At 48.8% G+C, this 27,738-nt stretch overlaps 1 protein-coding gene across 1 annotated transcript in view; it reads left to right on the plus strand.

The window, feature by feature from the left end:
• Nucleotides 1-27,738, plus strand: part of LOC148501334 (uncharacterized) — a 131,804-nt gene that overhangs the window by 27,918 nt on the left and 76,148 nt on the right. The window contains 3 exon segments of the mRNA XM_088450672.1: nucleotides 958-1,050; nucleotides 15,170-15,264; nucleotides 24,888-25,030. Of these exon segments, the coding sequence (XP_088306798.1) occupies nucleotides 958-1,050; nucleotides 15,170-15,264; nucleotides 24,888-25,030 (331 nt within the window).

Consider the following 27,738-nt stretch of genomic DNA (forward strand, 5'->3'; position numbering starts at 1 on the left):
GTCAACACCTTACACATGAAGCTAGTTGCTCCTGCGCAGGTGGCCTAGTAGTTGTAACTATAAGAAGTAAACTGTAATTGTCAGTATAAAACCATTCCAGCTAAGAAAATCTATGTAGTGTGTGGCTGCAGGGCATTGGATGTGTGTGTCTCTTTAATTTATATTACCCTTGTCTTACTTACTATTTGTCATTTTCATGTGATTCCAGTTCTGCTTAGTCCTTCCTTGTGACTGAGAGATCACTAGTGCAGCCTGTCCTTGTGACTGAGAGATCACTAGTGCAGCCTGTCCTTGTGACTGAGAGATCACTAGTGCAGCCTGTCCTTGTGACTAAGAGATCAGTAGTGCAGCCTGTCCTTGTGACTAAGAGATCAGTAGTGCAGCCTGTCCTTGTGAATGAAGGACCATTAGTCTTGCCTGTGCTTGTGACTGAGAGATCAATAGTGCAACCTGCCTTGTGACTGAGAGATCGCTAATGCAGCCTGTCCTTGTGACTAAGAGATCATTAGTGCAGCCTGTCCTTGTGACTGAGAGATCATTAGTTCAGCCTGTCCTTGTGACTAAGAGACCACAAGTGCAGCCTGTCCTTGTGAATGAGAGATCATTAGTGCAGCCTGTCCTTGTGACTGAGAGATCACTAGTGCAGCCTGTCCTTGTGACTGAGAGATCACTAGTGCGGCCTGTCCTTGTGACTGAGAGATCACTAATGCAGCCTGTTCTTGTGACTGAGAGATCACTAGTGTAGCCTGTTTAGTAGATATAGGACATTTTTCCACGTTTGCTCCAATCTGAATTCAAATCCACCTTTATATTTAAAAAAAAAAGGGTTTTGTGTTGTGCTGTAAAATAATATAACTACCATGATCTCTTTTTTTAACAACATGTAACATTAGCAAATTGCATGGATTATTTATTTGAACAGGGAAATATATAGTTTTTTCACATTTTGTATTTCAGATCAAAGATTTCCTCGATAACATTGATGATCAAGAAAACTTCAAAAGTTTAATGCAACCAATTTGTCATGAACTAAACTATATCAGTCAAGAGGTAATCTATATATAATAAGCGAGAAAGCGTGTCTGTTTGTCTTTCTATTTGACCTTTATACACAGCTACTGTTTTTGACGACAGTTAACCTACCAGTATGTTTTTAGATTGAGGGATGAAACCAGAGCCGCCAAACATGGGGAAAACATACACACTCCACACAGATAGAGCTCTGGTTGGAATCTAACCCATGACCCAAGTGCTGTGAGGCAGCAAAGTTAACCATTGTGCCACCATGCAGCACCTATTACACTGCTGAATCCAAAGGGAATCTTCCTCTGCAATAGTCCTCAAGGAAACTTCCTACATAATCCAAAGGGAAATAAAAAAACATATGAGATTAATGCAATTTCTCCTTTTGTAGCTCAGCCACTAAATTACATAGGAACAATTTGAGTAGGACAAGAATTATGTCATCTGCCTAAGTGTAAAGTTATGCCTAGCATATTCCTCATTTCTGTTCCTGACACATCCGTACATCAGAATCTACAATGTAATGTAATACATTATCACAGTTTAACACATTTCCCATATCTACTATGGGCCGGATTCAATTAGATTCGAAATCGTCCGATTTTGCTGCAAATTATCGCACCCGCAATAATGGGATAGTGTAAAACAGGTGAAAAGTTTTCACTATCTCAGACCAGGTGAAAAAATATGCAAAATCCCTATTTTTGCTTAAAAATTTGGGGATTTCTTTCAGAACCCTTTGGACACCCCCTCTAATGATAAATTACCCCAAAGTTTTTCGTACTTTGGCGAAAAACGACCAGTCAAATTTTGGGTGGAAAAATAAATCGATGAAAATGGGTCTGGTATTTCGGGGGGCTATATGGATGCGTCAAGTGTTTTAAACATTGCAAGTGGTTGCAAGAAGGCGTTTTTTAACGGTTTTTAAAAGTGCACTTTTACGACATGAAAATATACTTGCACCCATTTTAACATACCCCCAATTTACGTGGAACAGTAATTCCTAATTTCTATAAGTTGTTAACATTTTTTTATATATGCAAATTACCGGCAACCGACGCTTTTATTAAAATGCTTTTATTATGGCCAATAATACACTTCTAAATTGATTTCCAATGTATGTCAGCCATTTTTTGGGGTACAGACGCAATATTCTGACTTTTTCACCTATTTTCGCCTGTTTTTTTTATCGCACCTACCCATTTTCTTTCACCTGGTTTTTGGTGAAAATCGTCCGATTTTACCAGCGAAATCACCCAAATTTATCGCCAGTGAAATTATCGTCCGATTTCGCACCTAATTGAATCCGGCCCTATATCTGATAACTAAATAACATTGAACAGAATATAGGGCCTCATTCAGAGGCGGTCGTAGGATACAAGCGGTCGTTCTGAAAGATCCTCTGGGATGCCCCCGGCCCGCCCAGCAAACGGGGCGAGCTGTTACTCAACATCGACAGCTCACCCCGTCTGCTACGAGACCCCTAACGACGGATCACCCCTCGTTAGACGGGTCTCGCGCATGCGCACGACGGAGCCGGCTCCGTCGTGCACATGCGCACTGGAGCAACATCGACCCGGTCGCGAGCTCGTAGAGCTAACGACCGGGTCTGAATAAGCTCCTTAGTGCCATACCAATAAAAGAGAAAATAATGCACAAAATCATATATCCTAATTCATAACAACATGACATTATTTAGTTATGCATTAAAATATCACCTCAAATAAAATCAACATGAAAATTATTAATAATGCTGTTGTAATTCTAACCATGTAAACAAAAGCAAAATATAAAATCAAATCAAAATCGAATGCGATGTGGGTTGATTTTTAAGAGTGTCAAAATGGTTGATTTGGAATGTGCACTTCAAAATCACCTACAAAAACACCAAGAAAATCAACGAACACTTCCTTATGTACTCCTATTATGTACTCCTATTGGGCAAAACATACCACATGTACTGTAGGCCACAGAAATGTATTGTAAAAATGCTAGCACACACCCAGGCAAATTGAAATGGAGCTTAGTGGTGAGACAGAAGGGCTGTTTAGCAGGAGAATGCGGATTTCATATAGGTGCTTAAAAAGTGATGTCTGAAAGTTTTGTCCTGTCAGATTCTGTATTGTTATTGTCATTTTGAAGTTTGTCTTATTCTTACATCACTTAGAATAAATTGTAGGGTTAACCCCCTTACAAATACCTAGCACATGTGTATATACAGTATTTCACTGTTTATACTTCTCCTATTTTTAGTATGAGGTAGTGCCATTTACTGTGATATTATAGACTATGGTCTGATTCACCAAGGATCGCAATTGCAAAGCTGCACACAGGGATATACTGCAGTGTGTGGTGCACGCAGACATATAATGTAGTGTGTGGTGCACGCAGACATATACTGTAGTGTGTAGTGCACGTTGGCATATACTGCAGTGTGTAGTGCACGCAGACATATAATATAGTGTGTAGTGCATGCAGGCATATACTGTAGTGTGTAGTGCACGCAGACATATACTGTAGTGTGTAGTGCATGCAGGCATATACTGTAGTGTGTAGTGCACGCAGACATACACTGTAGTGTGTATTGCACGCAGGCATATACTGTAGTGTGTAGTGCACGCAGGCATATACTGTAGTGTGTGGTGCACGCAGGCATATACTGTAGTGTGTAGTGCACGCAGGCATATACTGTAGTGTGTGGTGCACGCAGGCATATACTGTAGTGTGTAGTGCATGCAGGCATATACTGTAGTGTGTAGTGCACGCAGACATATACTGTAGTGTGTAGTGCATGCAGGCATATACTGTAGTGTGTAGTGCACGCAGACATATACTGTAGTGTGTAGTGCATGCAGGCATATACTGTAGTGTGTAGTGCACGCCGGCATACACTGTAGTGTGTAGTGTACACAGGCATATACTGTAGTGTGTGGTGCACGCAGGCATATACTGTAGTGTGTAGTGCACGCAGGCATATACTGTAGTGTGTAGTGCACGCAGGCATATATTGTAGTGTGTAGTGCACGCAGGCATATACTGTAGTGTGTAGTGCACGCAGGCATATACTGTAGTGTGTAGTGCACGCAGGTATATACTGTAGTGTGTAGTGCACGCAGGCATATACTGTAGTGTGTAGTGCACGCAGGCAGCTTTGAAATTGCGATCCTTGCAATAATGCAAATGAAGCAGGAGGTGTATGACATGCGATGATGGACGGCTTCAGCTTACTTAGGCTGGCCGGCTTGCGAGCCCAGCAGACTGCGTACGTCCACGCAGTCCCTGGGCCATACTTGCCAACTTTCCCTCATTGTCAGGGAGAACCCCCTGAAATAGTAGCAATCTCCCTGTCTCCCTGAAGTGTCTAGTAATCTCCCTGATTGCACCTTACCCCATTATGTACCTGTTGTCTAAAAAAATATAAACAGATATATACATTCAAATGGGATCATTAGTGTCATTTCCCAACATTGGTTATAAGGCACAATGGCCCTCATTCAGAGCCGTACGCTCTGAGCAGAGCGCACGCTCTGAATGAGGGCCGTCCTCCATAACTATGGAGCGTCCTCCTGGACGCTCGTATAGCTGTGGGTCACCACCCACAGCCTATACGAGCGTGCAGTTTGATGGCCGCGATGGTCGTGACCATCGCGACCATCGAAACTGCGTACAAAAGCCTGTGGTTGAGTTTTTCAACCACAAGGCTCGGAGTGATTTTGGCTCTATCAGAGCCAAAATCACTCCCACTGACATCACTAGTGATGTCAGTGGGCCGGCTTCTGACGGGAGGCGTTCCCGTGGGAACGCCCCCGTCAGGGAGGCACGCCCACCAAAGGGGGCGTGCTGTCAGTCAACATCGACAGCACGCCCCCTTTGAAGAGACACTACGAGCGAAGGAAAATCCTTCGCTCGTCGCCTCTGGCGCATGCGCACGACGGAGCTCCCTCCGTCAATCAGGCTGAGGCATTCAAGGGCTTGCGTGCGTCTTAGCAGGACCCATTCTGCACACTCGCATATTCCCGATAATCAGGAATCTGCGTTCACTATGAATCAGAGACACTACTCGCATTTTGGATTTCTTCTTTATTCTGTGTGTTTTACAATTGACATTAGGGGTAAATTTACTAAAGAGAGAGTTTTTAGAAGGGAGTTTTAGAAGTGATGTTGCCCATAGCAACCAATCAGATTCTAGCTATTATCTTCTAGAAGGTGCTAGTTAAATGTTAAGTAGAATCTGATTGGTTGCTATAGGCAACATCACTTCTAAAACTCACTTCTAAAAACTCTCACGATGGCAAATGCTCCTGTAATAGAGCTTGATGAATTCTGTCCCCATACTAGTGTATGGGTAGGGCCGGTTCTTTGGATACACATGGCACGCAGCTGAGTAGGGCGCCACATAGTGGAGGGCGCCTCAGCTGCGACCATGCGGGCCGTGGGCAGACTGCGTCTCAGTGACACAACTGCACCGCACGTGTAGTGCTGACCAGACGGAGTTCGGTCAGCACTACACAGTGACAAACACACAGCCGCCGGCGCCGGCAGCTGTGTGTTTGTTTTAATTAGGAGCCAATGAGAATCTGTCAGACTCTCATTGACTGCTGCGCCCACTGCCGGAGCCGGGCTGGAGCTCACTCATGAGCTCCATCTTCTGGCTCCCGCAGTGGGTAATGGGAGAGACGTCATGACGTCTCTCCCATGATGCAGAGCGGGCTGGCCCTGTAGGACGGACGGAGGAGCGGATGGCGGCGGCGGGAGCAGGAGCGGGGATGCAGGTAAGTGTTTCATTGTTTTCCTTTTATTACGTGTGTGTCTACTGGGGGGGCACTTCAAGGGGGGAGACCACTACTAGGGACACTACAAGGGGGGGGACTACTACTAGGGGCACTACAAGGGGGGGAACTACTACTAGGGGCACTACAAGGGGGGACTACTACTAGGGGCACTGCATCGTGGGACCACTACTGGGGGCACTGCATAGGGGGGGAGACATCCACTGGGGGCACTACAAGGGGGGGACTACTACTAGGGGCACTACAAGGGGGGGCTACTACTAAGGGCACTATGTGGGGGCTATTACTAGGGGCACTACAAGGGGGGGACTACTACTAGGAGCACTACAAGGGGGGGACTTCCACTGGGGGCACTGCATCGGGGGACCAGAACTGGGGGCACTATATAAAGGGCAATACTGAGGGTACTGCATAGGGGGGAACTATAACTGGGGCCACTATTTAAGGGGCACTGCATAAGGGGTACCACTATTGGGGGCACTGCATGGGGGGGACTACTACTGGGGGCACTATATAAGGGGCACTGCATAGGGGGGACTACTACTGGGGGCACTATATAAGGGGCTTACTACTGGGGGCACTGCACAGGGGGGACCTCTACTGGGGGCACTGTATAAGGGGCACTGCAGAGGGGGGATCACTACTGGGGGCACTACTGGAGGCCTGCATAAGGGGGACCTCTCCTGGGGCACAAGGGGCGCTGCATAGGGGGACCACTACAGGCGGCACTGTATAAGAGGCACTGCATAGGGGGGACCACTACTGGGGGCACTGCATAGGCGGGACTACTACTGGGGGCACTATATAATGGGCACTACTGGGGGACTGCATAAGGGGGACCACTCCTGAGGCACAAGGGGTACTGCACAGGGGGGGCAACTACTGGAGGCACTGCATAGAGGGGATCACTACTGGGGGCCTGCATAAGGGCGACCACTACTGGGGAAATGTATAAGGGGCACTACTGGGGGCCTGCATAAGTGGTACCACTACTGGGGGCATTGCATACTGGGGGTACTGTATAAGGGGCACTACTGGGGGGACTGCATTAAGGTGCATATGGAATGGAAAGGACTGTTCCCAGAGTGACGAGAAAGGGGTGTGTCATGGTTACGGCTTTTTCCATGAGACCACGGTCCCTTAATTTGTTTGGGCATGCGCAACAATATGCCTGGGGGCACCAAAAAATAAACTCGCTTACCATAAAAATTGGGCTAGGGCCGGCCCTGTGTATGGGGACAGCGGACCATTCCGGTAAGCAGGAGATATCTGTAATATCTCCTGCTTTACACTTTTGATGAATGACCCGGACACTTAAATTCTACAATTGCAGATGATGTTCAGAGCAATATGATCTAAACATGGTACCAAGTAAGACGTTTCATACGATGTATAAAGTGAATATTTCCAAAACATTTGGTACAAGATTGACTTCTATCTTTTCACCATTGAACAGAATATTACCAATGTGGTTATGATTCAGAGGTGGATGCTATTTCATTCGTGACTGCGTATGCTGTGACTATATGCTAATGCTGCAGCCAATGACATTTGTGCAGAGACTCCTACCGCGTCTCTAATCTGCCACTTGCGTTTAAAGACGCCTCATAGATCTTCTGATAAACACTATGGTTGCTTAGAATGTGCATCGGAACGAAGCCACCGGGGCCATTGCTAGAGCGTATACAGACGCAGTCGCTGGCTGCAACACCCCCACAAAACGCTCTTGACATGCCTGCATTTGACTAGCCACCCCCTCCCCGTTACCACCTACTGTATATAGGCACACTGACTGTCGATCACTCTGCATCCAGATTCTCACTGCAACCTCCATCTGTAACCAATCCCAACATATGCGCAGTATAAAAACATACTGTCCACCTCTGAATCAGGCCCTCTGTGTATATGACTGTGTATATGACTTATTTTTCATAAATACTGTGTTTACCATTATACAGTGTTATTTACTGTATGAAAAAAGTAACTCAATTAAATCATCAATTACTCATTACCAATGTAATATTATAGTGTTTTTCAAATTCTCACGGGTAGGTTTGCTACCCTGCAATTTATCCATAACCACAATGATCAATGGCTTTAACTGAGGGATTTAAAACGGCAATAGGAATGAGTGCTAAACTAGGCTTGTTTAGCATTTATTCATATTGCCATTATAAAATATTTGATCAAAGTCGATAATCATTAGTGGCTTTGAACACCGCAGCATAGTAAATCTACCGCTCAGTGTGATACAGTATTATACAGTAGTATATCATGCATTTCTTCCTATCCTGGCAAAGGGCTGGAATCTGTGTGATAGCGTAACACTATCACACTGCTTCCTGGTTCGGGTGCCCCTCGGGGCCAAGCTGCTTGGTAAATCTGACAGCTTTGCAGCCCCCATAGAAACCTATACTGTGGTTCCTACATGATAGGAGATATGGAATATTTGCGGGTATCCTGCAAATATTACTTGCTAGGCTCCATATTATGAAAAAAGTATTTAATAATCTCATACATTTTTTAAATCAAATTTTTAATAGAGAAATTTTTTTGACGCACAAATTCTAAAGAAATATTTCAATGAAATAAAATAAAAATAACAGATGACTAGTACAAAAAAAACAAGAATAATTTGCTTATCTAGTCGGTTAGTTATTATTTCAAGAACGTATGAGAATAAGCTAGCTGTTAGGATATAGGTCATGTATTTTTTTTTATTTACTTGTCTTAATCAAGAACATGGAAACTACAGTTTAATACGAAAAAATGCCAAATCATGCACTTGAGTCTCAAAATCCTAAAGGCTAAATATAGTATCAAGGGTACTACTGTATAATGGATACTACAGAGGAGGAAAGGTGATTGAAGGCAGGTAAGCACTGTAAAAGAGCAATGAGAAAAGCAAGTCAGGTGATTAGTTGTATTATAGGGAGAGGAATCAGTAGCAAGAATAAAGAAGTAATAATGCCCCTGTATAAGTCACTGGTACGGCCTCTTCTAGAATACGGTGTTCAGTTCTGGAGGCCATATCAACTGAAGGAAATAATATGAGATATGGTAAGAACTTACCCTTGTTATCTCTATTTCTACGAAGTCCATAGGGTTCCACAGGATACCTTGGGGTATAGGTGTGACGTCAGTCGCAGGGCACCAAAGAGTTAAGCTTTCAGCCTCCCAGGATGCACTAGGTCCCCCTCCTATACCCCGCCCCCGGGCCAAGGCACCTCAGTTAGTTACCAAGCCATAGGCCGGAGGAGGAGAAGGAAGAGAGAGAACAAAGATCTGGACACATACAAGAATCACATTCTCACCAGAGGGAGACGGAAAACCGGTGACCAGAGCAAAGCCCATCTGCAGCACAGGTGCGACAGGGCGGGAGTCCTGTGGAACCCTATGGACTTCGTAGAAATAGAGATAACAAGGGTAAGTTCTTACCATATCTCATATTTTCTACTTCAGGGTCCATAGGGTATCCACAGGATACCTTGGGGATGTCCCAAAGCAGTATCCTTTAAGGGTGGGGATGCTCCTGTGCAGAAAGGAGAATCCGCCGCCCGAAGGAAGCATCCTGAGAGGCGAAGGTGTCAAACCTGTAATACCTCACGAAGGTATGGACAGAAGACCACGTAGCAGCCTTGCAGATCTGAACTGCCGAGGCACCACGTCGAGCTGCCCACGAAGGACCCACAGACCTAGTGGAATGAGCCTTCAGAGAAGGAGGGACCGGTAGGCCTTCATGAAGATAAGCTTCAGAAATAGCCATACGAATCCAGGCTGCCAAAGTTTGCTTTAAAGCAGGCCAACCCTTTTTACGGAAGCCATAGAGGACAAACAAAGCGTCCGACTTCCTAAACGAAGAAGTGCGGTCAACATAAGTCCTTAAGGCCCGCACAACATCCAAAGAGGCCTCACCCACGGAAAGACCCGGTGAGTTAAAGGCCGGAACAACTATTTCCTCGTTAACATGAAACTGGGAAACAACTTTGGGAAGAAACTCGGGCCGAGTGCGGAGCACTGCCCTGTTCCCATAAAAAACCAAGAAAGGGGGTCTACAAGAAAGAGCCCCTAACTCAGAAACACGTCTGGCCGAAGCAATGGCCAGAAGGAAAACAGTCTTAGCTGTTAGCCATTTAAGATCCACTGAGCCCAGTGGTTCAAACGGCGGTCCTTGGAGAGCCCTCAGGACCACAGCCAAATCCCAAGGCGCCACAGGTGGAACAAAGGGCGGCTGAATGCGGAGAACACCCTGCATAAAGGTGCGCACATCCGGGATTGTAGCAATCCTACGGTGAAACCAGACAGATAGGGCCGAAACCTGTACCTTCAAAGAAGCAAGGCGAAGCCCATGATCTAGTCCCGCTTGCAGGAAGGCGAGAATCCGAGACAGACGAAACTCCCGCGGTGCATAACCTCTCGGTCGACACCACTGGAAGAACGTATGCCACACGCGATGGTATATCCTCGCGGAAGACGGTTTCCGAGCTCGTAACATGGTACGCACCACAGAGCTGGAAAACCCCCGGGACCTCAGCATGGCCGTCTCAACAGCCACGCCGTCAAAGACAGCCGAGTCAGGTCCGGGTGAAGGCAAGGACCCTGAGACAGAAGGTCCGGTCGTAGCGGCAACCGCAGAGGACTGTCCACGGACAGACCCTGAAGGTCTGAGAACCAGTGCCGTCTGGGCCACGCGGGAGCTATCAACAGGAGCGTCCCTCCTTCCTGTTTGAATTTCCGGATTACCCGTGGAAGAAGGGAGACCGGAGGGAACAGGTATGCGAACCGGAACGTCCACCGGACGGACAGAGCATCCACCAGAGACGCCCCTTCGTCTCTTGTGCGAGACCCGTACACCGGCAACTTGTTGTTGTGCCGGGACGCCATGAGGTCGATTTCTGGAAGACCCCACCTGTCCACCAGTAGTTGAAAAACGTCCGGGTGCAGGGACCATTCCCCCGGATGAACGTCCTGGCGACTTAGAAAGTCCGCCTCCCAATTTAGCACTCCCGGGATGAAGACCGCTGATATGGCCGGAAGATTGCGCTCCGCCCAAACCAGGATCCGAGAGACGTCTACGAGAGCCGCCCGACTGCGAGTTCCTCCTTGCCTGTTTATGTAGGCCACGGTGGTAGCGTTGTCCGACTGGACCTGCACCGGGCGACCCTGGAGAAACCGCTGTGCCTGCTGGAGAGCATTGAAGACCGCACGGAGTTCCAAGATATTTATTGGAAGCTCCGCTTCTGTCGGCGTCCACCTGCCCTGGAACAAGTGTGGACCCGAAACTGCTCCCCAGCCCCGAAGACTGGCGTCCGTTGTCAACAGGACCCAATTTGGAACCCAGAACGGACGTCCCTTGTTGAGGTGGGTCGTCTGTAACCACCACGCAAGGGACAGGCGAACCTCCTGGGTGAGCACAATCGTCTGGGACTTCAGAGACTGAGGCAGCCCGTTCCACTTGGACAGGATCAGGTGCTGCAGAGGTCTGGAGTGAAACTGGGCGTATTCCACCATGTCGAACACCGACACCATGGAGCCCAGTAACCTCATCGCAGAGTGTAAGGACACCCGGCGGCTGTGCAGGCAACTGCGCACCCTTGACTGTAAAGCAGAGATCTTGTCCTCCGTCACGAAGATCCTTTGCTGTCCCGAGTCCAATAAGGCTCCAAGATGCAGAATCCTCCGAGACGGGATTAGAGTGGACTTCTGCCAGTTGATTAGCCAGCCGTGCCGTTGCAGCAGTGCAATGGTCAGGTCCAAGTGGCGTAACAGGAGCTCTGGAGATCCTGCCACCAATAACAGGTCGTCCAAATACGGCAACATGCGGACTCCCTGCAGCCGCAGAGAAGCCGCCATGACCGCCATCACCCTGGTGAAAACACGTGGTGCTGTTGCCAGGCCAAAAGGTAACGCCCAAAACTGGAAGTGGTCGCTGCGGATTGCAAACCTGAGGAACTGTTGATGGCGCAAAAGAATAGGGACATGCAGGTAAGCGTCCTGTATGTCCCATGACACCAAGTAGACCCCAGGTTCCAGCACCAGAATGATGGACCGTAGGGTCTCCATCCGAAATTTCGGGACCCGCAAAGACTTGTTGAGTGCTTTGAGGTTGAGAATCGAACGATATGACCCATTGGGTTTCTGTACCAAAAATAGATTTGAATAGAAACCCTGGCCCCTCTGGGAGAATGGAACAGCCACTATAACTCCAGCCTGGAGCATAGTGTGCAATACCTTCCGCAGCTCCGTAGCCTTGTTCCGGTCTGATGGGAGACCCGTGGTGAAGAAGCGAGCCGGGGGTCTGTGCCGGAAGGAGAGGGCGTATCCGTGGGAAACCACCTCCAGAACCCAAGTGTCTGTCGTAGTGGTCGACCAACACTGGGCGAACTGTAGCAGGCGGCCTCCCACCCTGGGATCCCCCAAAGGGAGGCCCGGACCGTCAGGCCGCAGGCTTGTCATCTGGCTTGGGGGCAGGACGTCTGGTACTCCATGCCTGCTTCCGGGGCTTGACCGATTTCTTAGGGCCAGCCTGTCGAGGAAACGACTGTGGTTTGGGCCTGCCCTGGGCCCTAGATGACCGAAAGGACGATGGTCCCGAACCAGAAGGAGCAGCGGCCGACGGGAGACAAGCAGATTTGGCTGCCGCCAGCGTGGCCACAATCTTATCCAGATCCGGACCGAAGAGAACTTCTCCGGTAAACGGCAACGCTTCCAGACCTTTCTTGGAATCTGCGTCCGCCTTCCAGGATCGCAGCCACAAGGTGAGACGAGCAGCTACCGCTGCTGAAGAAATTCTAGACACCAGAGTACTAATGTCTAGAGCCGCCTCGTTGATGTAGGTGGCCGAATCACGGAGATTGCCAATCAACTCCGCCTGTTCGGCCGGACAGTCGGATTCAAAAGAAGCCTCTAATGAATCCGCCCAGCGCTCCATCGCTCTGGCAACCCAGCAAATGGCCATAGCCGGCCGTGCTGCCCCCCCTGCAAGGGAATAAGCGGACTTCAGGCAGATTTCTACCTTGCGGTCCGTAGCATCCTTAAGGGAGGACATGGATGGCATCGGCAATGTGGCACTACGGACAAGACGGGTCACGTGAGAATCCACCTGTGGAGGGGATTCCCACTTAGCAAAATAATTATCCGCGAACGGATAAGCCACCGCCAGGCGTCTCTGCGGCTGGTATCTTTTGCCAGGTTGTTTCCACGCCTCCTCTAAATGGTCCACCAACTGACCCGAAAGAGGAAAGACTGTGGCATCGCCCTTCACATCTTTGAAAAAGGCATACTTAGATTTAGCCGCTGGGGGAACTGCGTCCTCAATCACCAAGGCTGTGCGGACCGCCCGAATAAGTCCAGGAATATATACTTTGGACTTAGCATCAGCGTCCTTAGTATGGAGAGGTTCCTGATCGTAAGGATCCAGAATCTCCCCATCATCAGACGTCCCTTCGTCATCCTCATAAGGAGCGGACAGAGACGCCACCGGCCTTTTATGAGGCCGCATCACAGACTCCCCTTGCAACACATCCGACAAGTGCTGTACAGAACTCGTCAGGGAGTTAACCCACGCTGGCTCCTGAGAACCCGGGAGCGGGGAAATAGGGAGACTGTGGGGTACACCACAGACTGCTGGGACAAACCCATCGGAGTAAACGCGGGCTGCGGAGCTAACTGGCCCACTAAAGCTGTTAACGCCTGAGCGAAACAAGCCCAGGGCGGCTCCTGTACCGGTGCTGTAACCGTAATAGGCCGCGCCATGGACAAACACTGCCGGCAAAGGCCCTCCGCGCTACCCTCCCCCTCCGCTAACGGTACTTTGCACGTGGTACACTGTAGCCGGAGGGGAAAATCACTTTCAGACATGATGGCACCACGTATGTGACCTCTCTCACCAATTAAGTATTAAATAGGCGAGAGACCACCCTGCAGCACCGCACCGCAAGGGCTTTAGCAGAAGAACAGGGACAGTAATAAAGCTGACAGTTTAGAGAAGAAAAGTTACAGGCAGCGCTAGCACAGTCACATACAATGCAGAGAAATAACAATTCCTGCACTAACAGCGCTGATCACTCAACTACACAGACACAGGGCCTGGTAGGACACAGCGCTGCATACACAGACCTGAGCCACAGCGGAGGAGAGGTATGCGGGGGGACCCAGACCACGATGCTTCCGTCCAGCGCTTCCAGCAGCGTTCACCATGCGTTCTGGAGAAGATGGCCGCCGAGGAGCAGAGAGGAGGCTGGCCTGGGGGAGGAGCGCTGCCACAGGACCAGTCGGCAGCATGCAGAGAGGGCTGTGTGCAGCGGGGGAGGCGCCGGCTGTGAGACAGGGAAGGCGCGCTCCCCTGGCATGCATTTAACCCCTGGGACGCCGCAGCGCTACCGCTCTGCTGCGGTCCGCTGTCCCAGGGGGTAGTGGAAGCGCAGGTTGGTCGCCTGGCTCCACGCTGCAGCCAGTCCCCAGGGAGCCCCCTGCCTGGGGACTTAGGACCATGTGATCAGCGGGGACCCACCGCGGGACCCCGCTGCTTACCTCCGTCCCCCTTGAATCCGGCCATGGTGCGGAGCATCTGGGGTCACCGCTAGCTGTGACCCCAGACGCCCACCAGCATCCCCGGATCAGTACCGGCGTTCTGGTACCGGCGGGGTGTAGGGAAGACAGCATGGACGTCAGGACTGACTGTCCATGCTGTTCATCCAGATGTGCAGCCACAGCTGCATGAAGAAAAAGCTTCAGGGGCTCTTCTAGCCCCCACTCCAACAGGTGCACCCGACTCCGGCCGGGCACCAAACTAAACTGAGGTGCCTTGGCCCGGGGGCGGGGTATAGGAGGGGGACCTAGTGCATCCTGGGAGGCTGAAAGCTTAACTCTTTGGTGCCCTGCGACTGACGTCACACCTATACCCCAAGGTATCCTGTGGATACCCTATGGACCCTGAAGTAGAAAAAAAAATGAATGTACAAAGAATGGCAACTAAAATAGTGCATGACCTACATCACAAAACTTACCATGAAAGACCTATTTATTAACATTATTTTTACTAAAATAATGTGAAAACTTGTGTTTTGTGCGCCAATCATTAAACATCGGAGTTGTGCGTAAAAAATCAGGTTTACGTACAACTCTGAAAAAAGGCCCTAGGAGCAATAACAAAAAGTGCATAACCTGTGTGTCTCTGAATTACGTGTAAGCAGGACAGGGCATTGTAGTTACATAAAATTACATCTGCAAATTACGTAACATTCCATACAGTGACCTCAGCCCCAATACTTATATGATCCAGCTTTCACTTTCCTTTTTCCTTATAATTATTTTACATCAGTAATTTTATGTTTCCCATATTGATCTATATGTAGGAGCTGATTAGAATGGAAAATGTATTCAGCGCCCCACTGAGCAGATATTACACTGAAAATGCACGGATAGACATGGATCCTTATTTGCTTCCACAGTAAGTTCTGGAATTAAATGGCTGCTGTCACTAAAGTCCTGTTCAAGTAGCTTAATATAAAAGGCATTAATAGCATTCAAAAATATATGTATGTAAAATTTCTGGGCGCACATCAGGAAATTTTAGATAAAGTTGTGAGTGGGAGGCAAGATTTTCACCTATGTACTATGCAATACCTCCAGGTAGGTCTGAGATGGCTGGACATTACTCAGATCGCCGCCAACCAATCAGCGTTGCCGGGGAATGCCGCCACGTAGCCAAGGAGATGGCCTTGGCAACCTGCACGCTCTGCCCTCGGTGACTTATGGCTACACCCTCTCTGTGTGATGTCACCAGCTGTCAGGCTCTGGGCTGGCTCTGTGAGGTGACAGGTGTCAGTCAGCTGCTTGCATTTTCAAACACAGCTTGTAAAGTGACAGGAGCTGATTGATTGGTACTTTGGAATCTATTCATATATAAAATGAAAGAGCTGCCAGTAATTACCACTATATATCGCATCACATCAATGCGATCTATAGTAGTGTAATGTAGCCATTCATGTATGCTCACCTGTCCGGTGAAGTGATGTGGAATCCAGGTCCACTGCGATCCTGGCTTCAACTGTGGTCCTCCGAGATATCATGGTTTCGGTAAGCTGGGAATTGTTTGGGCATGCGCCACCTGTACCGTCCAACTCAGGAGGCAGGGAATCTAGCAGCAGCCGGGACTGGGAGCTGAGACTGTTCAGCACGCTCCTGTATCCCCCCGCGACCACCAATGTTCAATCTGGCCGGACCCCCTTCCCCCGCATGGCCGGCGGTGTCTGATCCAGCTCCCCAGTGCCTGTTGGTGTCCAAACCGGCTAAGACACTCCCTGTGCGGCATCCAGTGAGGATGGAACCTGTGATGGGAATTGTAGAAATTATCGGGCACAATTGTAAGGAGGAGATACCTGTGATATCTCCTGCACTAAATACTTAATGGATTGCCCTGACCCTTCATTTTTACAAAAGGGAAAATGTTAATTTTCACCTACTTTTGTAGAAATTAAGGGATGGATAGACTCCCAAGGCTTAGTGAGGGGGGGAATGTGTTACAATGAGGGGGGAAATGTGTTACAGTGAGGGGGAAATGTGTTACAGTGAGGGGGGAATGTGGAATGTGTTACAGTAAGTGGGAAAGTGTTACAGTGATAGGTGAGAATTGTGTTTTTTTTGTGTAGTTGGCTGTGTTCCAACAAAGATTTGCACACAGGGTGCTAGTAATGGATCCGAATGAAAGGTCAACAATGAATTGATCGACACTAGATGGCCAACATGCAGTAGGTCGACAGGGTCAAAAGGTCGTCAGGGACGAAAGGACGACTGACGAAAGGTTGACATGTTCAAATGGTTGATACACAAATTGTTGACACATTTTTTATGTTTTTTTTCAACATATTTAGGGTTAGGGTAAGGCACTTGGGGTAGTGTTAGGCTGCTGGAGGGGAAGGTTGAGGTTAGGCACTATGAGGAGGCTTAGAGTTATGCTACAGGTAGGTTTAGGCACCAGGGGGATGGTTAGGATTAAAGTTAAAATACAAAAAATGTGTCGACCATTTGAACATGTCAACCTTTTGCACTGTCGACCTTTTGTACCTGTCGACTTTTGTATATGTCGATCTATTGCATGTCGACAAACTGGTGTCGACCTATTAACTGTCAACCTTCTTTTAATCATGTATATTTTTGGAATTTTAAAGTTTACAGCCACATCAACAAAATACATTTGAGACAGGATAATTAGTTATGTTAGAAAGCAAAACAAATAATATAGCATAAATAAGGGCAGCAATATAAAGCAATGTATAAAATCAGTATTCATAGAAATATAAACAGAGGCCTAGTACCAGTGGGGTCCCTTCCCGGGGTGTCACGCAGTGCGGGGAGGGATACTGTACGCGCGATGCATAAAGGGGATGTGGCCTTGTAGGCAGGGGGGTGGGCACATGGAAAGAGGCCATGGGCTTGCATCCCAAACCCTCGTGGTCCCATGCTTCTTACTGGGGGGGGTGGGGGGGGTGGACTGCCCTGTGTGCAGTGCCGGCTCCCTCACAGTGTCAGGAGTCGAGTGCTGCATTATTGCTATTGAGGGGGAGTCTGCACCTTGGTGTCACCCCCCTGCACCCCCCTTGTGACGTCACTGCCTAGTACGCATCAGGATATATATAGAACATAACAAAGGAAACACTAAATAAACAAAGAAAATACTGAGGTAGTCTTGTCACAAGCGATCAAAATTGAACTTGGATATCTTATGGCATATAGGGCCTGATTCAGAGCCGGACGCCATTAGCGCTCGCTCGTTCAGAAAAAGGGCGTGGCTATTCAAATGAACCGTTCGCTCTTTGCGGTCTGTTGAAGCCTCTATGTCTGAACGAGCGAACAAAACATGCGGACGTTTATTTGAAAAATACGCCCCCTGGCCGCTCGCATCATACGTCATGTCCGCTATTTATTAGATTAATCGAGTACATCGAACAGCGTATGAACTGCTCGCTATTCTTGTGGCTGGTTTTTCCTACCACTATATTGCGAGCAGTTCTGACTATAAAACAACCAAGTGACGTGGTCAATGACGCTGCTGTATTAATTATGCACACCCATAAAACGCCCGTTTTGACCTTTAAGCACGTCTGCGTTCTGATTTCCACTCCCCGTTTTCAAGCACCTTCCCCTGTTACCACCCACATATGCCTCCTCCTGTCACTCAAAATAGCAGGCATTCGCTATATAGCGAACAAACGATTTTCAGCCGCACTGACTGGTTCGCGCATGCGTATTACAAACCGTACGCATGCGCAGATGGGCGAACATCGCTCAGAACGAGCGTACTGCCGCTTACGAGCAGCTCTGAATGAGGTCCATAGTCCACCGGTATGAAAAAACCCTTACAGGATAATAACCACCCTGCGACCGGAGCTGAACAAAGTCACCCCCAGGACAGCAGGAGGAGATCCAATGCTGGGGAAAGGTAAAAGCAGACCTCTGAAGGCAGCAGGATAATGTGCAGTATGTGTCAGAGTCGTGGGATTCTGGGACTGTGTTCCCGGGCTGGGCCTTGGACCTGTATTACTTAGCTCTGATGCTTGCTGGAGGAGACTAGGTTTGATGAAGTTCCTCCGCATGAGAGGATGCAGAAGACTGGTAGAGGATTGATATAGCACAGGAGTTGCTTGATGCGGCTGGAAAGCCGTGTAGTGGATGGTGGAAGCATGGACTGCTAGGTGTGGCTAAGGAGCCGTATGGCAAAGATGGCAGAACGGGCTGCTGGGTGCGGCTAAGGAACCGTAGAATGACGGTGGTAGCTCAGGCGCTACTTGGAGCGGCTGAGTAGCCGAATGGAGATGGTGGTAGCGTGGAAGCTACTTGGAGCAGCTGGGTAGCCGTATGGAGACGGTGGTAGCTCGGACTCTACATGGAGGGCATGGGTAGCCGTATGGAGATGGTGGTAGCTCGGACGCTACTTGAAGTGGCTGGGTAGCCGTATGGAGACGGTGGTAGCTCGGACGCTACTTTTAGCAGCTGGGTAGCCGTATGGAGACGGTGGTAGCTTGGACGCTACTTGGAGTGGCTGGGTAGCCGTATGGAGACGGTGGTAGCTCGGATGCTACTTGGAGCGGCGACAACACCTGTGGAGTGCAGTGGTGAGGCTCACTAGTTAAACTAGGGGACTTGTTGCACTGGCAACTTGCTGGTAGAAGTGGAGATCCTTTTTATAAGGAGTGCTGGATGTTCATTGGAGGAGATCGCATCACATGGGCAATCCAAGATGGCCGCGCCCATGGACCGGAGGGCAGCATGTTTCAGCATGTAAGTATTGGAGCCGGAGCGGCCATCCGTAGCCGACGTGGAGGAGAGAAGACAGCGGGACCCATCAGAGAGAACAGCGGGCAGCGTTGCACGTCATGGGAGCCGGAAAGAGCAGCGGGATAGGACCCGCAAAGGTAAGTGTCAGGGTCTGAGTCTGAGGTCTCTGTTGCGGGCTGTGACAGTACCCCCCTCTTCATGAGTGGCCACTGGACACTTTTTTGGTTAATGAGGGAACTTCGTATGGAAGGCCTTGATTAAGCGAGGAGCATGAACATCGGAAGCATTTATCCAAATCCTTTCTTCCGGACCATATCCCTTCCAATCGATGAGGTATTGAAGACGATTGTATCGACAACGGGTATCTAGGATTCTGTTAACCTCAAATTCCTCTCCTTGTTGAGTCTGGACACTAGAAGCTTTGGGAAGACCCTTCTGGAATCTGTTTAGGACCAGTGGCTTCAGGAGAGAAATATGAAAGGAATTGGGTATCCGAAGGAAAGGCGGTAGTCTCAGTTTGTAAGCTACTGGATTCAGGACCTTGATAATTGGAAAAGGACCAATATAACATGGTGCAAATTTCATTGAGGGGTACTCTGAGTCTGAGGTTTTGAGTGGAAAGCCAGACCATATCTCCAGTTTGAAGACTTGGAATAGCTCGTCTTCTGTGGTCAGCAAATTTCTTATACCGGGCTGAAGCTTTAGTGAGAGCAGAGTGAAACCTTCTCCAAATGTCAGAGAATTGTTGAAGGGATACTTTGGCAGCAGGCACATCCAGAGCCGGGAGTAAAGGGAAGTCTGGAATCCGAGGATGAAGGCCGAAGACTGTAAGAAACGGAGTTGAATCTGTGGATGTATGATACTGATTGTTGTGAGCGAATTCAGCCCAAGAGAGAAGCTCAATCCAATCATCTTGGGAGGAGGAGATGAAGGTGCGAAGGAACTGTTCCAAATCCTGGTTGACCCTTTCGGTCTGTCCATTAGTTTGAGGATGATAAGCGGTGGAGAACTTGACTTTCACCCGAAGGGCTGAACAGAGTGACCTCCAAAACTTCGCCACGAACTGTACACCTCTGTCAGAGATGATTTCTTGTGGTAGACCATGAAGTTAAAAGATCTTCTTTATGAAATTCTGGGCCAGTAGTGATGCAGACGGAAGCCCAGTAAGGGGTACAAAGTGAGCCATTTTAGAAAACCTGTCCACGATAACCCAGATTGTGTTGTGACCCCGAGATGGAGGAAGGTCAGTGATGAAATCCATCGACAAGTGTGTCCATGGCTGGGAAGGAACGGCCAATGGTTGGAGTTGTCCGGAAGGAGCCTGCCGAGGTACTTTATGCTGTGCACACTTCACACATGAAGAAATATAGGAGACAACGTCCGCTTTCATTGAAGGCCACCAATAAGATCGCCAACAAAATCAAGAGTTTTCTCATTACCATAGTGTCCAGAGAAATGAGACGCATGTGCCCATTGTAGCAACTTTTTGCGGAGATGAGATTCAACAAACTTTTTTCCGACAGGAGGCGTCAAGGAGATGCTGGCAGTAGCAAAGGACCTTGGATCCAGGATGGGATGACACTGCTCAGGACGCTGCTTGGAATCACTTTCCATGGAACGAGAAAGAGCGTCAGCTTTACAATTTTGTGATCAGGGACGATAGGAGAGTTTGTAGTTGAACCTAGAAAAGAACATCGCCCATCTGGCCTGCCGAGGATTCAAACAGTTAACAGATTTTAAATAAAGTAAATTCTTGTGGTCTGTGTAAATAGTGATCGGGTATAGAGCCCCTTCCAGAAGATATCGCCATTCCTCGAGAGCCAATTTCATGGCGAGTAACTCTTGGTCACCGATGGAATAATTCCTCTCCGCTGGTAGAAATTTCCGGGAATAAACTCCACAAGGATGGAGTTTTTCATCTTCAAAACTTTGAGAGATGACCGCTCCAACTCCCTAAGAAGAGGCAACAACCACCAGAATGAAGGGTCGTGTTAAATCTGGCTTTTTCAATACAGGGGCAGAGATGAACGCCTGTTTCAGAAGTTGAAAGGCCCAGGCAGCTTCCACAGACCAAATGGTTGGATCCGCTCCTTTGCGGGTGAGAGCGGTGATGGGAGCCACCAACGTGGAGATCCCTTTTACAAACTTGCTGTAGTAGTTGGCAAACCCTAAAAACCGCTGTATCGATTTCAGAGATGTTGGAGTAGTCCAATCGAGGACGGCTTGAAGTTTCACGGGGTCCATCTGAAGATTAGTTCCGGAGATGATGAAACCCAGAAATGGCACACTGGTTACTTCGAATACACATTTTTCCAATTTGCACAAGAGTTGATTGGAGCGTAACCCCAGGAGGACTTCTTTCACTTGGATCCGATGGCTAGTCAAATCCCGAGAGAAGATCAGGATGTCGTCCAAGTAGACGACCACACTCTTGTGTAGGAGATCCTGGAAGATTTCGTTGACGAAGAATTGAAAAACAGCTGGGGCATTACAAAGGCCGAAGGGCATGACAAGATACTCGTAGTGCCCATCTCTGGTGTTGAAAGCTGTTTTCCACTCATCTCCTGGACGAATACGGATCAAATTGTAGGCCCCTCTTAAATCAAGCTTCGTGAAGATTGTGGCCCCTTTGACTCTGTCGAATAATTCAGTTATGAGAGGAAGAGGGTAACGATTTTTGATGGTTATATCGTTGAGCCCACAATAGTCAATGCACGGACATAATCCCCCGTCTTTTTTTTACGAAGAAAAATCCGTCCCCTACTGGGGACGAAGAGGGCCGAACAAATCCTTTGTTTACATTTTCCGCGATGTACTCAGACATGGCTTGAGTTTCAGGGAGTGAAAGCGGATAGGTGCGTCCTCGCGGAGGATTCTTCCAATGAATTAAATCTATGGGACAGTCCCAATTGCGATGGGGAGGTAATAAGTCCGCCTTTTGCTTACTGAAAACATCCGAAAAGTCAGATTAGGGACGGGCAAGGCTGAAGGTAACTGAACATCAGAGACTCGAACCGGGACTACTTGGTGAAGACAATTCTTGAAACAGTTAGTGCTCCAAGAAGTTATTTGCATAGCAGACCAGTCAATATGTGGATAATGTTTTGTAGCCAGGGTAACCCGAGGACTAGAGGATGAGAGGCTTTAGGAATCACTAGGAAAGACAAATTCTCAGAGTGGAGAACCCCGATGGTAAGTTCAAGAGGCTTGGTGCGATGGGTGATGGTTCCGCTATTAATTCGACTACCATCAATGGCAGTCAAAGTGATGACTCGTGATAGTGCTTCGACAGGAATCCGATATTTATGGACAAAGTCCGTAGTCATAAAATTTTCTGCTGCTCCAGAATCTAGAAGAGCTGGAACAACTTTAGGGCCCTGTTGGAGTCTCAATTGAGCCTGGATAGTGGAATCTGACTTCCTTGGTGATTTGATGGCTACTCCTAACTTAACCTCTCTGTGATAAGTTTGGAGGAGGCGTTTCCCGGACAAATGGGACAGGATTTAACTAAATGTTGGGAAGATCCGCAGTACATGCAGAGATTCTGTCTCTGCCTTTTCTGCCATTCCTCAGGGGTCAGGCGGGAGCGGTTGACCTGCATGGATTCTTCGCCCACGGGAGGAGAAGGTAGTCAAGAAGCTGGAACAGGGTGGGCTAGCAAGGCCTGAATGTTGTCCAGACGCGATGACATATCCTGGATGAATGGGATCAACTGGGCCTGAGAGGCCTCTTGTCTTTCCAGACGAGATAGCACATCCTGAAAGGAATCTACACCAGATCCTTGACCACTTGCTGAGTCCATCGGGCCAGTGCAAACTGTCAGAGTCGTGGGATTCTGGAACTGTGTTCCCGGGCTGGGCCTTGGACCTGTATTACTTAGCTCGGATGCTTGCTGGAGGAGACTAGGTTTGATGAAGTTCCTCCGCATGAGAGGATGCAGAAGACTGGTAGAGGATTGATATAGCACGGGAGTTGCTTGATGCGGCTGGAAAGCCGTGTAGTGGATGGTGGAAGCATGGACTGCTAGGTGTGGCTAAGGAGCCGTATGGTAAAGATGGCAGCACGGGCTGCTGGGTGCGGCTAAGGAACCGTAGAGTGACGGTGGTAGCTCAGGCGCTACTTGGAGCGGCTGAGTAGCCGAATGGAGATGGTGGTAGCGTGGAAGCTACTTGGAGCGGCTGGGTAGCCGTATGGAGATGGTGGTAGCGTGGAAGCTACTTGGAGTGGTGAGGTAGCCGTACGGAGACGGTGGTAGCTCAGACGCTACTTGGAGCGGCTGGGTAGCCGTATGGAGACGTTGGTAGCTCGGACGCTACTTGGAGCGGCTGGGTAGCTGTATGGAGACGGTGGTAGCTCGGACGCTACTTGGAGCGGCTGGGTAGCCGTATAGAGACGGTGGTAGCTCAGACACTACTTGGAGCGGCTGGGTAGCCGTATGGAGATGGTGGTAGCTCGGACGCTATTTGGAGCGGCTGGGTAGCCGTATGGAGATGGTGGTAGCTCGGACGCTACTTACAGCGGTGACAACATCTATGGAGCGCAGTGGTGAGGCTCACTAGTGGAAGCTACTTGGAGTGATGAGGTAGCCGTACGGAGACGGTGGTAGCTCGGATGCTACTTGGAGCGGCTGGGTAGCTGTATGGAGACGGTGGTAGCTCAGACGCTACTTGGAGTGGCTGGGTAGCCGTATAGAGACGGTGGTAGCTCAGACGCTACTTGGTGTGGCTGGGTAGCCGTATGGAGAAGGTGGTAGCTCGGACGCTATTTGGAGCGGCTGGGTAGCCGTATGGAGATGGTGGTAGCTCGGACGCTACTTACAGTGGTGACAACATCTATGGAGCACAGTGGTGAGGCTCACTAGTTAAACTAGGGGACTTGTTGCACTGGCAACTTGCTGGGAGAAGTGGAGATCCTTTTATAAGGAGTGCTGGATGTTCATTGGAGGAGATCGCGTCACATGGGCAATCCAAGATGGCCGCGCCCATGGACCGGAGGACAGCATGTTTCAGCGTGTAAGTATTGGAGCCGAAGTGGCCATCCGTAGCCGACGTGGAGGAGAGAAGACAGCGGGACCCATCAGAGAGAACAGCGGGCAGCGCTGCAAGTCGTGGGAGCCGGAAACCGCAGCGGGATAGGACCTGCAAAGGTAAGTGTCGGGGTCTGAGTCTGAGGTCTCTGTTGCGGGCTGTGACAGTATGTATAGGCTGTTGAGCACTAGAAATTAGTGCCTTACTCCATGACCGTCCAGGCCACGCCCCTGACTGTCAAACTTCTTACTGTTGATCCTTTTTACCACACCCGCTAGACCTGGGGACGGCCCTGGCAAGAAGACACCAGTTCTATTTTTGCATTTCATTTATACAATAGCACTCAAATGAATCTCATGCTGTTTTATATATAGTTAGGAAATTTGTATTATTGTTATCCTTTATTTATATGGCGCCACAAAGGTTCCGCAGCGCCTTACACAGTACATAAATGAGCAGACCAGAAAAACAGTTATTAGCAGTACAAAACAATGCAGGACAAGGACATGGTTTATAAACATTGCTGCATAACACAAGCAGCAGGGCATCAGCAACCAAGTGTTAGGTGACAACTGGGGAGTTAGAAGTACATGATAGTATATGTAGGGGCAGGAGAAGCACGTGAGGGACGAGGTTAGGTATTAGGTTTAATTGTTCTTTAATTAATAGAGATGCTATACAGGCAAAACCATGACTATTATAAAGCCCAAGAGAAATATAGAATTTATATGATGTGTAAATCTATACATTCAATCTGCTTTATTTACAGAAAAGACTGTTTTAACAGCTGTGATTCCACAACCAAATGTGTTTTGCATGTGAGATATGGTTCCTCCTTCCAAGCCAGAGTGGAATATTTCAATGAGAAAGAATTACAGAATCAGCTGTATGAGCTGGTATCACTGGAAAATGGTAAGGTATATAAGACTTACGTGGCGATGTTGTCATGGAGAGAGATAGTGTACTAACCAATCAGCTTCTAACTGTCACTTTTCAAACAAAGCCTTTAAAATGACAGAAGCGGATTGGTTGTACTGTATCTCTCTCCAAGATTTGATACATCTCCCCCACTGTCTCTTATTTAACAGAAACACGAACTTCAAGAACTAACTGTTCAATTGCTGTCTAAAATATACCACCACCAGTGATTTTATTGCTATGGCTGATGGGTGAATGCATGTATGTATACACAATATAATTGTGGAAGTCTGTCCCACCTCTACAATGTACGCACAGTGTAACCTGGAAGAGGAGACCGGCCATCGAAGTAAATATGGGACTGGTGGCAAGGTGGCGCAGGGGGAACAGGACGGAGCTGCAAGAGGGGGGCAGATCTGCGACGTAGTATGAAAGGGACGGGGAATGGCAAAGAGAGCAAGAGTGGGGGGTAGGGCACTGCAGGGGGGATGGAGACTTAGGTGACCTGGTATAGGCCGAGTCCATTATATTGGTGTATGACTATGTATGTGTGTATATATATATATATATATATAATATATATATATATATATATATGCACACTGTATATCAGGGCTTGACAAATGTTTCTAAAATCTAGGAGCCAGGATGAACGTGTAGGAGCCAGACCCCCCCCCTTCCTCCTGGGCAGCATTACTGAGCACCTATGCCCCAGGCAACCAACCCCGTGGCCACACCACTAACTGGGTACCCCAGGTAAACAACCCCCAGTAGTGGACCCCTATGCAGTGCCCCCAGTAGTAGTCCCCCCTATGCAGTGCCCCAGTAGTAGTCCCCCCAATGCAGTGCCCCCATTAGTAGTCCCCCTTATACAGTGCCCCCAGTAGTGCCCCATATACAGTGCCCCCAGTAGTAGTCCCCACTATGCATTGCCCCTAGTAGCGGCCCCCTTTACAGTGCCCTAGTAGCGCCCCCCCCCCACACTTATGCAGTGTCCCAGTAGCGGCCACCCCCCATACAGTGCTCCCAGTAGCGGCCACCCCACCTATGCAGTGCCCCCAGTAGTGGTCCCCATATACAGTGCCCTCAGTAGTGGTCCCCCTATGTAATGCCCCTTATATAGTGCCCCCAGAAGTGGTCCCCCCTATGCATTGCCCATGGTAGTAGTCCACCCAGTAGTAGCCCCTATACAGTTCCCCCAGTAGTAGTACCCCCTATGCAGTGGCCCCAGTAGTAGTCCCCACTATGCATTGCCCCTAGTAGCGCCCCCCCCATACAGTGCCCCCAGTAGTGGTTACCCCCCCATGCAGTGCCCCCTTTAGTGGTCACCCCCCCTATGCAGTGCCCCTTCCACACACACAAAAAAAACCCCACACAACTTACCTGAATCTCCGCTCCTGACGCGACCACCGCTGTCCACTCCGAGTCCCGGCACGCTCTTCTCCTGCACTATGGGAGAGACGTCGCAACGTCTCTCCGAGAGACGTCATGACGTCTCTCCCATCACCCGCTGCGGGTGATGGGAGAGAGTGAGTGAGCTCCAGCCGGCTCACTCCGTGGATGCAGCAGTCTGACTCTCATTGGCTGCTATAACAAACACACAGCTGCTGGCGGCTGTATGTTTGTAAACATGTGTAGTTTGGACCGCGCTCATGCTATGCACTACACTAGCGGCGGCAGGGGGTTGCTGCAAATCTGGTCGCCAGGCAGCCAAATCTGGTCACCATGGCGACCTGGCCCCCAGGTTTTGTCGAGCCCTGCTGTATATAGATATATACAAAGGGCACTCACCACAAAAAGAGAAACAGTTCAGATGCCAGAATAAATTAGTAGTAAAGTCCAGAGGAAAAAAATGGCACTCAAAGAAAATGCAATAAAGTAAACATAAATGTCTGTTCATGCAGTAGCAATGTTTTGGATCTAGTATGATCTTTTTGGCTTGAGGAATGTATTCTAAATACACAAATTTTGCATACACACTGTATATACTGTATCTTCTTGACCTTTTGTTACTGCTGGCAGTCTAGCGCTATGAGATTATTACACTACTACACATATTTTTTAAAGAAAATTTCAATCAATTATGTGGATATGAGTAATTATTATTATTTTTTTCTTAAATTTTTATTAGCATGGGTCAGGTCTGGATTAAGGCTTATAGAAGCCCCGGGGCAACCGAGTTTTGGGGGCCCACACTAATAAAATTCTCAACCCCCCAATGAAATTGACACCCCCCTGCCCCCACCAAACCTATCTCTCAACCCCCCAATGAAATTGACACCCCCTGCCCCCACCAAACCTATCTCTCAACCCCCCAATGAAATTGACACACCCTGCCCCCACCAAACCTATCTCTCAACCCCCCAATGAAATTGACACCCCCTTGCCCCCACCAAACCTATCTTGAATGCACTGACCGGCAGCAACACAGCATATTATATCATGTCTGCGATGCTGCCGGGAACTAGCTCTACCAATAAAATTGACAATCTCCCTGTCTGAACACCTGCCTACCACTCCTATGCCCCTTACCTTGAATGCGCTGACCAGCAGCTTTGCAGCATATTATATCATGTCTGCAATGCTGACGATAACCAGCTCCCGGCAACAGATGTGATGTAATACACTGCAATGTTGACGAGAGCTGTCCAGGCCTTTGGGCGACCACTCCTTCTGCCCCCCCCCCCTTTATTCTGGCCCCT

Source organism: Taudactylus pleione, unplaced genomic scaffold (assembly GCF_031769625.1).
Source record: "Taudactylus pleione unplaced genomic scaffold, aTauple2 ptg000520l, whole genome shotgun sequence".
Classification (NCBI taxonomy): domain Eukaryota; kingdom Metazoa; phylum Chordata; class Amphibia; order Anura; family Myobatrachidae; genus Taudactylus; species Taudactylus pleione.